The sequence below is a fragment of the Biomphalaria glabrata genome, chromosome 5, assembly GCF_947242115.1.
Source record: "Biomphalaria glabrata chromosome 5, xgBioGlab47.1, whole genome shotgun sequence".
NCBI classification, from domain to species: domain Eukaryota; kingdom Metazoa; phylum Mollusca; class Gastropoda; family Planorbidae; genus Biomphalaria; species Biomphalaria glabrata.
The window spans coordinates 33,218,534-33,235,188 of NC_074715.1; the positions used below are offsets into that span (position 1 = coordinate 33,218,534).

General features: G+C 32.5%; 1 protein-coding gene across 2 annotated transcripts in view; it reads left to right on the plus strand.

Moving 5' to 3' along the window:
- The window catches only part of LOC106060503 (poly(A)-specific ribonuclease PNLDC1-like), an 18,313-nt gene continuing 1,658 nt past the window's right edge, over positions 1-16,655 (plus strand). Inside the window, exons 1-18 of one of the 2 annotated variants that reach the window (XM_056030290.1) lie at positions 1-200; positions 2,669-2,720; positions 2,896-2,969; positions 3,078-3,114; positions 3,220-3,295; positions 3,866-3,913; positions 4,058-4,152; positions 4,259-4,356; positions 4,489-4,571; positions 4,677-4,759; positions 5,345-5,405; positions 5,499-5,568; positions 11,586-11,671; positions 11,813-11,877; positions 12,009-12,073; positions 15,425-15,475; positions 15,752-15,794; positions 15,905-16,004. In XM_056030290.1, coding sequence (XP_055886265.1) covers positions 116-200; positions 2,669-2,720; positions 2,896-2,969; positions 3,078-3,114; positions 3,220-3,295; positions 3,866-3,913; positions 4,058-4,152; positions 4,259-4,356; positions 4,489-4,571; positions 4,677-4,759; positions 5,345-5,405; positions 5,499-5,568; positions 11,586-11,671; positions 11,813-11,877; positions 12,009-12,073; positions 15,425-15,475; positions 15,752-15,794; positions 15,905-16,004 — 1,272 coding nt within the window. In that variant the 5' untranslated portion in view covers positions 1-115. The remainder of the gene's footprint in view (positions 201-2,668; positions 2,721-2,895; positions 2,970-3,077; positions 3,115-3,219; positions 3,296-3,865; positions 3,914-4,057; positions 4,153-4,258; positions 4,357-4,488; positions 4,572-4,676; positions 4,760-5,344; positions 5,406-5,498; positions 5,569-11,585; positions 11,672-11,812; positions 11,878-12,008; positions 12,074-15,424; positions 15,476-15,751; positions 15,795-15,904; positions 16,005-16,655) is intronic. The other variant, XM_056030291.1, reaches the window with a different exon arrangement.

A 16,655-nucleotide genomic window follows, 5' to 3' on the forward strand; every position in this document is an offset into this window, starting at 1 on the left:
TTTATTTACATTACATGCCTTACAATGTTACATGGCGTGAAAAACATTTTAAAATATTTTCTACAATTCTTATAAAAGATCTTGAGTCTGATACCTTTGCTTCTGGTCTTATTTTATGAATATGTTTGAAGTAACTAGACAAAACTTTGACAGCTTATTTCCAAAAATTGAGTACGCAATTGAAAATGCTGATTTCATTTGTAAGTTTAAAAAAGTTAAGACTTAAGACACTGATTCTGATATGTTATGACTTAAGTTAACTAACTTAGTAACTACTAAGTAAGTCTTAACTGACTTAAGTACTTAAGACGTTAAGTCAACTTGAACTTCACTGTCAGTCTGACAGTGTCAAGTCTCTAGATCTAACTCTAACTACTCTAGGTAATTTCTGCTTTTAGCTAAAACATGATGATCATACCTAATCTCTTGACTTTAGTCTTAGTTAGACAGAGACTTAGAGTTAGACTATGACTAAGTAGTCTATGACTAAGACTACTTAGTCGTCTTAGTCTTTTTTAGTGGTGAATTATTTAGTTTAGTCTAGTTATTAGTCTTATGTCTTATTAGTAAGTTATTCCTTCGACTTCATAAACTTATTCAAATTGAAGTTCTTGTTATATATATATATATATATATATATATATATATATATATATATATATATATATATATATATATATATATAGAATTCTAGATATAGTTAGTTTTGTTTTTACTAGGTTAAAGGTTACTAGATCAAGTAGTAAGTAATTAGTAAGATCTAATTAATCTAATTCTAGAGATATTTTTGATATATATAATATATAGTCAATATAGATCTAGACTATAGATATAGTCAATGATCAATGTAGTCAATATAGACTAATATAGTGTTATATAGAGCTAGCTGCTAGATTCTGGGCATTAGCTATGTTCACTGTGACTAAGGACAGTAACTTCAGTAAAGTCGAAATGATGTTGGCCACACAGCATTACCCCCAACTCCCCCTTAGCTGATCAATGTACCCAAAGGAACAGCCAATACAGTCTGGGATCAGACACTGACAGTTTAGGATCAGCAGCATACAGGCTCCACTAGGCTGTAGCGGTATGCTGCTAGCTATGTTAAGTTCACTGATCCTTATTTTTCCTCACTAAGACTAAGCCTTTCCCATGCTTGAATTGTTTGGCATAGTTTGTGTATAGCTGCAGGGCAGCAAAGGTTTGAATTCAGTGGTTTCCTTCTCTTAGGTGGGCAGTCAGCCAAGGCTAACAAAGTAACAAACCTCTTCTGTCCAAAGCTTTAAGTCACTAATTAACAAGCATTCATCACTAGATTGACTTAATTATCTTCTCTTTTGGAATGATGTAATTTATAAGATAAGATAAGCTTACTGTTTTAGGTGCCAATTACTTGCTTTTGCCCCTTATTATATTGTATTTGTAGATCTAAGATTAGTAAGATATTAACTACTACTCCACTGATAGATCTGCATCTAGGTCTAACTAGAATAAATTGTAATTCAGATCTCATCTACTGATCTAGTCCTAATCTAGATATCTATGTCATAGTTTTAGATTTCTCTAAATTCTTTTTAGACCTGGAGTTGGAGTACTTTCTAAATCTCTACATCTAGACATCAGCTTTATTCTAGATTTCTAAATCTATACTATATAGATACTAAGATAGATTTAAAACTATTCTAGTTTAGAGTATAATATAAATGCAAGATTTATGCAATCAGTTAATTCTAACAAATTTTATTTTATTTTAAAGAAAAATGAATGGGCTACAAACTTATAATAAATAAAATTAATTATTCAAGAAAAATCTTTTTTTCATTAATTTTAAACTGAGCACGGAAAAAGGAAATATATTTTTAAAAATTAGTTTAAAATCGATATACTGAAAGATCAACCTTTTGATTAAACATTTAATTCATAAATATTAAAAAATCACAAAACTAAACACATTTAATCACTTCAAATTTCATAAGAGATGAACAAATGCACAAAGAAATTGTATTACTTACATTTTTTGGGACCCGGGAAATAAACTAAAAAAGAGGAATCATTAACATAATGTTTTCTTTAAAAGAAAATGTTTTGGTACTGCATCAAATTTACCACAACAAAGAACTATCAGTCCCACATCAGGAAAATGAAAAAAAAAAGAGAGAAATAAAAAAGTTTAACATAAAAAAGATATATAAACAAATATTGTAAATCAAGTTACTCGCTGAAAGTAACGCCCACTGACCAGTGCTAGTGAAAGTTACTTGCTGAGAGTAACGCAGCACTGAAAGAGTTAATTAATTAATAAAGAAATCAAACAAAGCATTAGGGTTTATTAATAAGAAATTTCTACAAATTAAATAAGAACATAAAACTAAAGTGTTATTTAATCTTGGTTAGGCAAATAATAGAATATATGTATCCTCTGTTTGGGACCTCCAACTCAAGAAAACATTAAGAAACTGGATCAGACACAAATTAGAGCAGTGAGATTCATAACAAACGAATATTCACATTTGATTAGAGTAACCCCTTTAGTAAAATCCCTAAATTTAGAAACCCTTCAGGATGGAAGACTGATGGGTTTCTCTAAAGCCAATAGATAAGCCTTATTTTAACATATCATTTATTTTTTTTTTAGCACTTTTTTTTTTTTTTTTTTTTATTTCAACAGCTATTGACACAGAATTTACTGGTCTCTATTATGATGAACATAGCAAGCCAAGGTTGGACTGTATATTCTATATTCTATTTACTTTTTTTTGTGTGTATAGGACATAAATCAACTGTTACTGTTCATGTTGAAAATGAATGCTAGATTCTTCTACAACAATGTGGCAATAAAATACAACTTGTATCAAATCCTAAACATGATATTTAAAAAAATTCTTTTTCTTATAGCCTTTTTGATAACAGTGCTGAGAGGTATGCTAAACTCAGATATAGTGTGCAGAAATTTACTTTATCTCAGATAGGTAAATCAGTTTTTTTTTTAACTTATTTATTTGGTTAACTAAAAATAATAAGAACTAATTATGGTCAGCTTCAATGAATACATATGTTTAATTATGTTTTAATCTCAGGTTTGACAATGTTTGTGAGAAATGCCAAAGATAACTGGTAAGGATTAAATGCTTAAGTACTATAGTACTGAATTTTGAAAATACTTGTAAAAAATGATATATCAATGGTTGTAACTCTATTTTGAAAACAAATATTTTTCAGTTATTCCACTCAAACCTATCACTTTTATCTCTTCCCGTTTCCATTTGGTTCTTATGATCCACGCTTCTCTGTACAGGTAATCAATTTTAAAGCATTTTTTATTGCAAAGTTGACGTAACACACATATTTAATTAAAACAATGGCATAGTCAACAACTAAGTGACTAAGTATTGAAAATGTTATAGATGACCTAATGATATGCGCCATACAAAATTATTTTAGGTGTGTAGTTAAATTTTTCTGATTTAATATTTCAAATATCTTAATCCCTAGTGCTATTAGAGTATGGAATGGGTTGCCTGAGTCAGCCAGGTAAACCAATGACTTGACAGAATTTAAATCATTGCTTAATATGTATGCATAGATTGACCTAATACACACATTGGATGTAATCATCTTCTTTTTTGAAGTAACATCTGTATTTTATAAGATGAGAATCTGCAGATTCTAGGGCTGTTTGCATTTAATTAATTTTCCAGTCCTAATCCATTAAATTTGCTTGGATATCTCCTAAATGTACAAAAAAATGTTAATTCACATTTTTCATTATTTGAAGACAATAAGCTATGAGGAAGAGTTCTTTCATGGTTGCACTTATGGTTATGTTTTTTTAAGAGAATATTTCAAAATCTCTCTTTTGTTTCAGACCTCATCCTTAGAATTTTTAAAGAAAAATTCTTTTGATTTTAATAAGGTAAGCTTTGTTTTAGTAATAACTCCTGCATAGAACCACCACTCACCCAACATAATATACACATTTAAATGATAGTATTGAATCAATATACCTTTTATTGCGTACTTGAAAAGTTATTTCTCTTTTTTTTTTTTTTTTATTTAGTGGGTTAAACAAGGAATTCCTTTTCTGAATAATATTCAAGAACGAAACTTAACCAATGAAATGGCTGCTGGCTATTTATTCTCTGGATTAAATAAGTAAATAGTTGTGTTTTTTGTTTACAATAAATACCATAATTTGTTTTGAAATGTAGCTATTTAATTACTCATTCTTTATTTAGTAACTGCTGTTTTCTAAATTTAGTGATGATGAGACTGAACTACAAAGTCTTTGTTCAAAAGTGGCTGCTTGGCTGCCTAACAGTAAAGTTGGTGACATACTTACATTATCTTTACCTAAAGGTATTGTTAGTTGTTGAGATGTTCAGATATGGTGTGATGTTTTTGTAATGGTCATTAGTTTTGTTTTACAGCATATAAAAAATATGAGTCATTTTAGATGGTTGTAATTATATATATATATACTACACACAGGTTCAGAGAGTTCCTATGTCTACCATACAGATTTGCGTATGAGGTTTGCTCATATTTGGACTTCTAGCAACCCCTTTGACCAGGTAAAAGTTTTATTTTAGAAGAAGTTTCATGCAAATAGTAAAATATTTTGTACCAGTATTATTTTTAATTTTAGGACTGATTTTAATGTTCATCTAAAATGTCAGATAGTGGTAGAACATGTGGATAAAGTCAAAAGGCAGTTGTTGGAGAGGGAGAATCATTCTTCTCATCAGGAGTACCAGAAACAGTAATGGAGCTTTTTTTTTTTTTTTTCATACTAAATTTAATCCACTAATAATAAAATGTGTTAACATATTATTAAAGGAAATAAGATACATTATGTATTAGATTATAAAGGTAAAGTAGTAAAATTACCTTTCAGTCCTTAGGATTTATATTGCAAATGATGTAGAGTTAATCTATTTCTGAGGCTAACAGTTAACGAAAGTGTCATGTGGCCAGCACAACGACCAACCACCTTTACTTTTCCCTAACTAATGTCAGGTACCCATTAGAGCTGGATGAACTCAGAAGTGCCCTAGAGATCTTGAAATTACCAAACCTGAGACCCCTCGGTTTGGATGCCAAGTGCTTTACCACTCAGCCACAAGCCTCCAGTATTACATGTGGAAAAAAAAAGATTTTTACTATTTTTTTTGTTCATTAGCACAAAATCAATGACTCAACAGACAAAAGTTTTAATAGTTTATAAGTGTTGAAATGCTTACAATCTTTCAAGAAATGGGATAAACATTTTGAGAACTTAGTTTTCCTTTATTGAAACTATTTGTGTGTGTGTTTACATCATCCTATTTTCATTATTTTTTTAAAGGCAGATTATACAATTACTAGGATTTACTAGAGTCTTTAGATTACTTCAGATTTCCCAAAAAGTGAGTTGTTTGTTTTAGTATGTATATATTAACTTATTAAATAGTTATAAAGTAATTTAAAAAACCTGTTGAATAAATTACATTTTTTTGCAGCCAGTTGTTGGTCACAACTTACTTATGGATCTTATTTTCATGTATGACAAATTTCACAATCCTTTGCCAGGTAAGACTTGCACAGTCTGTTACTTTCTTTTTAAAAGATTTTCATAAAACATTTCTTTCTATTTGTATGCCTTGGCTTACAAGACTAAAAGGAGGACATCATTGATAAGCCAAAGTTCTCTTTAAATGTCAACATTATGTTAGAAAATACAAATCACAGATTTCAAGGAACTCAGAGAAATAGGTTTCTGCTTAACAACTTTGAATATACAAGCACCTGTTCCAGTTGGAGTTTGTTAAAAAATTGTGTCATCTTTCAGCTATTTATGACTGGATTTGTGTATAACCAGATGATTTGAAGAGAAATACTGGAAATTATATCAATGAAGTAAACAGCTTAGTGAAAGGCAGACATTTTAACACTTTTAGTAAATCCCTCCAGATGCAGGACATACCCCCAAAAAGGTGGACATGTCCTCATTTTGCCAGCAACTGGCATTCCTTTAAAAGCAAAAGCACTAACTGTCTGATTTTGCTCATCACTAATTCTCCCTCTTTGTGATAAAAAGAAGAAAAAAAAACACCATTATTTAGCATGTTCTTCAAGTAATAAAGTGTTGACATTGTTTATATGAGTAGCTTGAATGATTCCCCTTGACTAAGGGACTGAATGTTGGAATGTTATGTGTCATGTGTGTTACCAGAGTGTGTAAATAAATTCACTCATGAATCTGGCGTTATAGTGTTGGCGTTGTTTATTAAGTGTAGCGTTCCATGTTTAACAAATGGTAGCAGAGCTGTAAGTAAAATTATTTACTTTATGATCCAATTTGGAGTAATAATGGCTACTAGGATAGAGATTCCATCATTTATTAAAGAAAAGCCATACGAATTGTATAAACAAGAGTTACTCGCATGGAATGAAATAACTGACCTGAAAGAAGAGAAAAGAGCTATAGCCATAGCCCTTTCACTACCACAAAGCAGTGCATCTGGGATAAGAGACAAGGTGTTCGAACAATTAGACCTATCAGAGCTCAAGTGTCGGGAAGGCTTTGAGAGACTTTTGCAGTTTCTTGACAAGAACTTGGCCAAAGATGACCTCGCAGATAGCATTCACAAATTTGACGAGTTCGAAGATTTGAAACAGGGGGAAAACCAGTCCATACAGGATTTCATAGCAGAATTTGATACAAAATATAGTAGAATAGAGAAGAAAAAGATGAAACTGCCACCTGAGATTCTGGCCTTCAAGTTACTAAGGAATGCAAGAATAACTCGAAACGAAAAGATGCTTGTTTTGACTGGAATGAATTTCGCCGAACGAGAGACCTTGTATGAGGAAGCTAAGTCGTCTTTGAAAAAGTTTAAGGGAGAAGAAAGTAAGCTGAAGGACCAAGAGGCATGTATCAAACTTGAGCCAAAGTTTTTGGCTGATAATGAAGAAGCTTTATGGGCAGCGGGATACCAAAGACGTGAGAACTTCAGTAGCTTTGGAAGACGAGAAAATCAGACAAAATGTAACTATAAGCCTAAAGTCGGACCTCAAGTGAGAGGTGGAGGACAAGGAAGGGGCGGCACCCGAGGTTTTGGATTCCCAAAAGCTCAACGAAGTTTGAAAAATATAAACCCAGTTGGTCCCGACGGAAATGTCTTAACATGTAAATCATGTGGATCATACAGACATCTTTTGTCCAAGTGCCCTGACAGTTGGGAAAACATGTCTAAGAGGGTCAATATCGTTGACCAGGAAGAAGAAGCCTGTTTGTTCACAGGAAATCACAAAGATGAAACTTCCCAATTAGGAGTCGAAGCTTTTAACTGTGCCGTATTGGACAGCGCATGCAGTAGTACAGTGTGTGGAATTATTATTATAGCTTTTATATAGCGCCACTTTCATGCTTATAGCATGCTCAGAGCGCTTTTGGTCCAATCTCATTTGTGGACCGGTGGGGGGGAGGGGGTATCTAGGAGTTGGTTTTCCGTGCTGCCTTTAGGCGCTCAGTAAACACAACTCTGCCCGAGTCGGGTGTCGAACCTCGAGCCCCCTTCTAGGTAGTCAAGCCAAGCCAAGTTCAAGCGCACTTGGCCTCTCGACCACGCTTCCCACGTGAATGACATGGTTGGAGGCATTTTTGGGCTCTTTAGATGAAGAGGACCGCAACAAAGTGAAGTTAAGAGAAGGTCACAGAATGTTTAAGTTTGGTGGTGGGACAAAAATAAAATCAAAAGGTGAATATGAGTTACCTGTCACAGTGGCTGGAAAGAAGGTTAAGCTTGTGACTGATGCTGTAGAAACAGACATACCATTATTACTCTCCAGATCTGCTATGAAGTCAGCAGGAGTAAAAATGAATTTAGAAAATGATACAGCTGTTATATTTGGGAGAGAGGTTGCCTTAAACTTAACATCATCTGGCCATTATTGTATTCCCATTGACAAGACAGAAACAATTCATATTGAAAAGGTCAACACAGTAAAAGCATTCGACGAATCCCCAGAAAAACGCAAGGTAACTATTAGAAAACTACATAGGCAGTTAGCTTACCATACAAGGGATAGATTTATGACTTCACTTCAAAATGCTAACATTCGGGGTGAGGGTTTTGAAGAGGAATTAACAGATATAGAAAGAAGCTGTGAACTATGCAAAGTAATTGCTAAGACACCATCTCAATCTGTAGTGGCTTTCCCTATGGCCAGAGACTTTAATAAAAAAGTTGCAATGGATCTCAAACAATACAAAGGTCAATGGATACTGCACTTGCTAATGAAACTTGAGACTGAAATTTCAGACGTAGACCTGGAAACTCTATTCTGGGCAAATATTGCTAAAAACTCTTTGCAAATGAGAAATGGTTATAGTAGCCATCAGCTTGTGTTTGGTAGAAACCCTAATTTACCAAGCATTCTTCACGCAAAACTACCAGCTTTAGAGAGTAGCACAACAAGTGAAGCCTTTTATAAGCAACTGCCTGCTCTCCGCGAGGCACGTAAAGCTTACATTCAATTAGAGTCAAGTGAAAGAATACGAGCCCTGCGTTCTAAATTTCGAGCATCAAAGCAGGTGTTTCAAAATGGTGACAAAGTTTTTTACAAGCGTGAAGGCAAAGAGAGATGGTTAGGACCCGGAAAGGTGGTATTTCAAGATGGAAAAGTTGTTTTAGTGAGACATGGCGGTGTGTTTGTCAGAGTGGCACCAAACAGAATTTATAAAGCGAGCGTGGAGGAGAAAGAGAGTACAGAAGATAATGAGAAGAACACAAAAACGATTCATGACGTCATCAAGAGTGGTGTAAGCGAAATATTTGATGGAGATCGTGAACTTATTAGAGATGAAAGTGACACAAGGACAGACATTCATTCTGTAACTTGTTTGAAGCCAAATGAACAAATAGAATACAGAATGGCCAAATCAGAACAACGGACCATTCTCGAAAGAGCAGGCAAAGCCACGGGAAAGTATAAGTATTGGTATAACATAGACAATCATGTGGACAAAGAAAGAAAAAGTGTTGACCTTGAACGAATTGAGTGGAAATATTCAAGGGGAGGCAACAGCGACAATGTATGTTTATCAATGGTTGAATCAAGCAAAGAGATAGATGAAGCCAAACAATTGGAGTTATTGAAATTAAAACAGTTTGAAACATATGAAGAGGTTGAAGACTGTGGACAAAATGCTAGTTCTACACGTTGGGTTATAACAAAGAAAAATGGTTCACCAAAAGCATGTCTAGTTGTAAGAGGATTTGAAGAGCAAGACTTAATACCAAAAGATAGTCCAACTGTTGCTAAGGGTTCCATGAGAATTTTTTTGTCAATTGTGTCTAGTAAACAGTGGCTGATTAAAACAAAAGACATCAAATCTGCATTTTTACATGGAAAGCCCCTGGATAGAGAGATACATATTATACTTCAAAAAGAAAGTAATACTCCAAGTAATGTTATTTGGAAACTTAAGTATGGACTCAAGGATGGTGCAAGACAGTTTTATTTAAGTGTCAAAGAAGAGCTTATTGAACTTGGTTGCAGTCAAGCTTTGATCCAGCACTGTTCACATTAATGACTGATGGAGTTGTATATGACATAATTTGTTGCCACGTCGACGATTTTTTTCGTGCTGGCAATGGCGTTTTTGAGAAGACTATGTGTGTCACCGATTTGTGGCAGGAAAGACAGAAGAGAGAATTTTTTATTACATCGGATTCGACATCCGACACAGATGGGATCATGCTGGACCACACAGCGTACATCGAAAAACTTGATCGCCCAAAGTTAGACCCAGCAAGATGTTTGCTAAAGGAGTTGCAGTTGAATGATACAGAACAGTCTTTGTATCGAAAACTCATTGGCCAGTTAAATTGGGTCGTTCAAGGCCCCAGACCTGATATGACTTAAGTTAGTTGAACTCAGCACAAAGTTAAACAAAGCCGAGGTTACAGACCTAATTCGAGCAATAAAAGCCATCGGAAAGCTAAAAGACTTAAGACCCATACAATTGTATAGAGGTCTAAATGGAAAACCTGAAGAAGACTGGGAGCTGCTTCTGTTCTGCGATGCCGCCTTGGGTAATCTTAGTGGTGGTACAGGAAGTACAAGTGCCCATATTGTATGGATTAAAGACAAAGACGGGCATTATTGTCCCATTTTTTGGCTAGCCTTGAAGATCAAAAGGGTAGTGAGATCTACCATAGCTGCTGAGGCATTAGGCTTGCAAGAAGGCCTAGAGTCTGCCATCTTTTACAGAACTGTAATAGAAGAACTCTGTGGTATTGAGAAAACAGTCGTTGCCTATCACACTTTTCATTGAAGCGCTGCAGACCACCAAGCTAGTGGAAGACAAAAGGCAGCGTATTGACATTGCTTACATCAATGAGACCCACAGGACTAATAGAATTGAAATTCGCTGGTGTCCAAGAAGAGCACAACCAGCTAATGTGACGACCAAACGGGGCGCATCAGGACTTCTACTTCTGACCATACTGCAAGAAGGAAGACTCCCGGATGAGTTTGTGTAAGCAGCACTGTTATTTCATTTTTTTTTCCTTAATCACCATATTTTTATTTCTAGTAATGTAAATATACCTTTGTATAAAAAGCCCTGCCATATTTTTTGTTGTAATATATCATTATTCCTAGTCATGTGAATATGTCTACTATTTCATTTTGTTATTCTTCATATGTTGTTTTTGAAAAAAAAAAAAAAAAAAAAAGTATGAAAGAAAAAAAAAAAAAATGAAAAAAAAAAAAAAACATGAATAAAACAGATTTTTGTAATTTGTTTGATTTTCAAGTTATTTTGCTTTACACAACTCTTTTACATTGTACTATTGTCATGTATAAAATACTTGTTAAAATAATATGTACTATCCTATTTCTCGGTTGATTTTCCATTCTTTTCTGATTCTGGATTTTTTGCCTTTAAAGTTGAAAGTAAGAATGAGCGAGAAAAAGAAAAGAGAAATTGTAATGAATGTTGACATTGTTTATATGAGTAGCTTGAATGATTCCCCTTGACTAAGGGACTGAATGTTGGAATGTTATGTGTCATGTGTGTTACCAGAGTGTGTAAATAAATTCACTCATGAATCTGGCGTTATAGTGTTGGCGTTGTTTATTAAGTGTAGCGTTCCATGTTTAACATAAAGTACTTTTCACAATTTAACTGTCATCAGTTTTCCCAAGTCTGTTTTGTTTTATTGGTCCAATTAAGTTTTAATAAGGGCTAAATACAAATGTTAAATACCACAAATAAATTTTTTTTTACTAAGCACTCTATTGCACTCTTAAGTGTATAAGCTTGTGATTGTAGTCAGTTTATTAAAAATGTGCCTGTGTAAACTAGCTTATTTTAGTGTGAAACAGAATGTTTAAGGAAGAGCTGGAGAATTGTCAAAGAGTGAATGTTTTTTAGTGGGAGAGGGGCCAAAAGTTTGTAGGAAAGCACAGTATTAGCTAGTGTTGTAAAAGAATTTCATATTTATTATAAAAATTTGTAAGAATATTTATTTAGAATTGACATTGTTATTGAAGCGGAATTATAATTATTACAATGTATGAATATTTTGTTTTAGACAGTTATGCCAAGTTCAAACAAGATATTCACAAAATGTTCCCAAGCATTTTCGACACAAAACATATCCACTATTGCATAAAAAGGGTTAGTGAATTACATTTTTTTAATTTAAAAAATCAACAATAAAAATAAAATGCAAAATAATTTATCTAATGAACCTTCTGTAATATTTTTTATGTTAAGTATTTTAATCATTGGATTTTACAAGTTTACTTTTTTCCTCAGTTCCTGGAATCTGCATTGCTTTTTACAACTGGGAATTTGAAAGAGCTATATGATGGAATAAATCAGTTCGTATGATTTCTAACATATTACTTAGTTCTTTGTTTCGTGCATTTAAATCTAGCCTCTAAGCAAGTGAAACATTGAATTGTAACAATTTTGCCACTTTTATAAGTAATTGTTTCTTTCTATGTTCCAGAAATACAACAATTTTAGCTATGCTTCAGCCTAAAATAAAACACACTGAAAGTGGAGATTTCCCAGGTATCTTGTATACATTAATTTTCCTTTATATGTAGCTTTAATTTCATTTGCTGTTTGTTACTTGAAACTCACCAACCACTAGCCAGATCCACTCCTGTTAAACCTAAATCTACTAAAATTAATACAACACTAAACAAACCTACTAAAGAAGTAACACCAAAATACCTTAAAACCTTAGTAATAAATTTTCAAAGCATTAGGAACAAAACAGCAGACTTAGAAATTTTATTAGAATGTGAGAAACCAGACATAATTGCAGGCACAGAAACTTGGCTACATCCTGAAATTTATAATGCAGAAATTTTCAATAGTAATTATGAAATTTTTAGAAAAGATAGGGCTGATAATCATGGAGGAGTTCTTTTAGCAATAAAAAACACTCTTATAGCAGAAGAAATTACCTTACCTAACTCAAAAAATATAGAATCAACATTTTGTAAAATTAATACCACCTCAACATCCCTAATAATAGGCAGCATTTACAGACCACCAAATTCTAGTTTAGAATACATGCAGGAACTATGTAATCAGATTACTACACTTAAAGAGACAAATAAAAATGCAGTTTTTTGGATTATGGGTGATTTCAACCTACCTGATATAAATTGGAAAACACTAACCATAGATAAACACCAAAACCTTAAGGACATAAATGAGCTTTTCATAGACACTTACACAACCTAAGTTTAGATCAAATCATTAAAAAGCCAACTAGATTAAACAACACATTAGATCTCTTCTTAACCAACAGACCTGGATTAGTAGTTGATTATGATATTATCCCTGGTCTATCAGACCATGAGATCATAAAAATACACAGTCAGATAAAAGCAGTAGCCAATACAAAACCCAAAAGAAAAATCTTACTCTGGAATAAATGTAACCTAACACAACTACACCAAGCTGCATTAAACTTTCAACAAACATTCTTATTAGAAAAAGACATTAACCAACCAGTCGATGACCTCTGGAATTTCATTAAAAACCATCTTAAAAGCATTATAGAAAATCATATACCAACTAAATACACATCAAACAAAATAAATAAATGCTGGTTTAATAATAGACTAAAGAAGCTTTGTAAACAGAAGGAAAACCTCTATAGAAAATTTAAAGAAACTAATGCAGAAAGAGTTTACAAAAAGTATATAAAAATTAAACACTTAACCCAAAAAGTAAGCAGACAGCTGCAGAGTGAATACATAAACAATGTAATATCTAAAGATAACAACAAAAACCTATGGTCATACATTAAGTCTAAGAAAATGGAAACAACAGGCGTAGCGCCATTAAAAGATGAACATAACATAATACATAATGATAATGAAACTAAAGCAAACATTCTAAACAAATACTTTGCATCAGCATTCTCAGCCCCAGGAGACAAAGACATATTACTGAATTTGAACCAAGTAGACAACATAGAAGATATAGTAGTACAAGAAAATGGAATTCAAAAACTATTAGCCAACACCAAACCAAATAAAGCTTCTGGACCTGATGGTATTCCAGCTAGATTACTCAAAGAACTAAGTAATGAGCTAGCCCCAGTGTTCAAAATACTCTTTCAGGCTTCACTTAACCAGGGCAGAGTACCAAAGGACTGGAAAGAAGCTAATGTCACCCCCCTATTTAAAAAAGGAGAAAAATCTGACCCAGGAAACTACAGACCAGTATCACTTACCAGCATCACATGTAAAATCCTAGAACACATAATATGTAGCAACATCATAAACCACTTAGACAAACATAATGTCCTCACACCATACCAACATGGCTTTAGGAAATATAGATCATGTGAAACACAACTAATATGACTAATTGATGATTTTTCAAAAGGTTTAGATAATAGTGAACAAATAGATGCTATCTTACTAGATTTTTCTAAGGCTTTTGACAAAGTTCTCCACCATAGTTTGCTTAAAAAATTAAAATATTTTGGCATTAATGGTCCACTGCATCAGTGGATTAAAGATTTTCTGATAGGGAGAGAACAAACTGTAATAATAAATGGCTCTAAATCAACACAGATAACAGTAAACTCAGGTGTACCTCAAGGAACAGTCTTGGGTCCACTACTATTTTTAATTTACATAAATGATTTACCAAATTGCATTAGTTCAGGAACAAAAGTCAGATTATTTGCAGACGATTGCATAATATATAGAACAATAAAAACAACACAAGACACAGATATTTTACAAAGAGAATTAGATGAATTACAGAAATGGGAATCAAATTGGAGCATGTCTTTCCACCCAGAAAAATGTCAGTTGTTAAGAGTAACAAAAAAACTAAAACAAATTAATTCCACTTATCTTATTCATGGCAAACCAGTAACACAGACTAAAAACGCAAAATACCTAGGTGTTATAATAAATGAAAAACTGTCATGGAATCCACATATTGATGAAACTACAAAAAAATCAAACAAAGCATTAGGATTTATTAAAAGAAATTTCTATAAATCAAATAAGAACATAAAACTAAAATGTTATTTAACCTTGGTTAGGCCAATAATAGAATATGCATCCTCTGTTTGGGACCCCTCAACTCAAGAAAACATTAAGAAACTAGAACAGACACAAAATAGAGCAGTGCGATTCATAACAAACGAATATTCACATTTGACTAGAGTAACACCTTTAGTAAAATCACTAAATTTAGAAAGCCTTCAGGACAGAAGGCTCAAAAGTAAAGTAGCAATCATACATAAAACACTGAACCATAATCTTCAAATACAAAAACAAAATTTAATAAAATACTCTGAAAGACACAAAGATAAAGGCACATTCCTCGTCCCATATGCTAGGACAAATTTGTACAAATACTCCTTCTTCCCTAGTGCTATTAGAGCATGGAATGGGTTGCCTGAGCTAGCCAGGAAAACCAGTGACTTGGCAGAATTTAAGTCATTGGTTAATATGCATGACTAAATGCATGACGCGTAGGACGTAATCATCTTCTTTTTTGAAGTAACGTCTGTATTATATAAGATAAGATAAGAAGAAAATAATAAAGATGTTTGCTTCTAAACCTTCAGAGTATGGAGAAGAAGCTGTAGTTCATAGAGCTGTAGATAGGCTTTTAAACAAAAAAAAAAAGAATACACCAAGCTGATTGAGTGCTTAGGAAAGGGGCAGAGAAAAATGATGGCCCAGAGATTACTTACACCGACTTTATTTTTTCTTTCAATGTCTAACTAAAGATTTTTGCATTCCATTTACATAATAGTGTTACTATGACATAAAAAATGTCTAATAATATCTGTTAAGAAATAAAAAAATGTTCATTCTATTTATTGATGTAAAAAAAAAAATTGCTTTTAAAATCTTTTTTTTTTTCTGTCAGAAGCCAGCTTTCCTCATCAAGCAGGCTACGATTCTTATATGTGTGGTGTAGGTAGGTTTAAATTTAATTGTAAATTATGTGAGATGTTATGTTTTTAGGTTTAAAGAAAAGAATGCATGTTGGGAAAATATCAAGTACATTTATTTCTTTTATGTATCTTAATACTGTTCATTTAATGAATTTCTAAAATTATAAATTCACAAGTAAAATGTATTGATGTATTTATTCAAACTATTTTGACATCATGTAACTAGTTTAGTCTAAACATTTTATTTGTGCTTGATTTGTACATCCATCCTTTCTCAAATTTCTTTTCATGTATGCTAGTATTTTTGAGACTCTGTCATTTTCTACATTTTCAAGAAAGTGGGTTAGTATTATTTTTATCTTGATTTTTGAAATAGTTCACTAACAATACAAGTTGAAACAATTACTTGTTGCATCTACTGAATCTATGACTTTTGCTCATTCTTTCTTCAGATCTAGTCATTTTAAGCCATGTTCTTTCAAAGATTACCTGGTTACAATGAAGAAATTTAAAAATTCTGTGAATCTTATCAGAGCTATGGTCAGCCATATTGTAAGTACTTTAATCATCGTGGGCTCAACATTTTTGGAGGTTTTGTCTTAGCATCTATTTAACAGAAATGAATGAGAAAATAATGTTTATGTTCATTGTATCAATTTGTGAGCTGAAATAGTTCATTTGTAGTTAAGTACTGTAGAACAATAGTGCAACAAAAGTCTCTAAACCATTCTAGAATGCCATTCGATCCAAAATTTGCAAATTAAATAAATTGGGATCTGTGGTGGCAAAACAATATAATGAAATTTAATCAATTAAGTGAATGAATTTGGAGGTTTTAAACACCCCAAGCATATATATAGTATATATACTTGTTTTTTTTACATTAAAACATATTTTTACAGATTTTTTTTCCATATAAAAAGGACATGACAATACTGAAAATAATTAGAAAGTTGTATGTCGCCTTCTAAAATTATGAAGTCACCATTATCAAAATATTGATTTCATAGCTTAAATTTAAGTATAAAGCATCTATGGTTTCTTTGCAAAAAAAAATAAATTTCTTATAATAAAAATGTTACTGATTGTATAGTAATAATTTTATTTAAAAGCTGTTAGGAACCATATCGCACAAACAGATTCAGTCTTGAGTTTAAGTAATCTTCGTTCAACAAATTTTAAAATCTACTCTAAGAAAAAAAG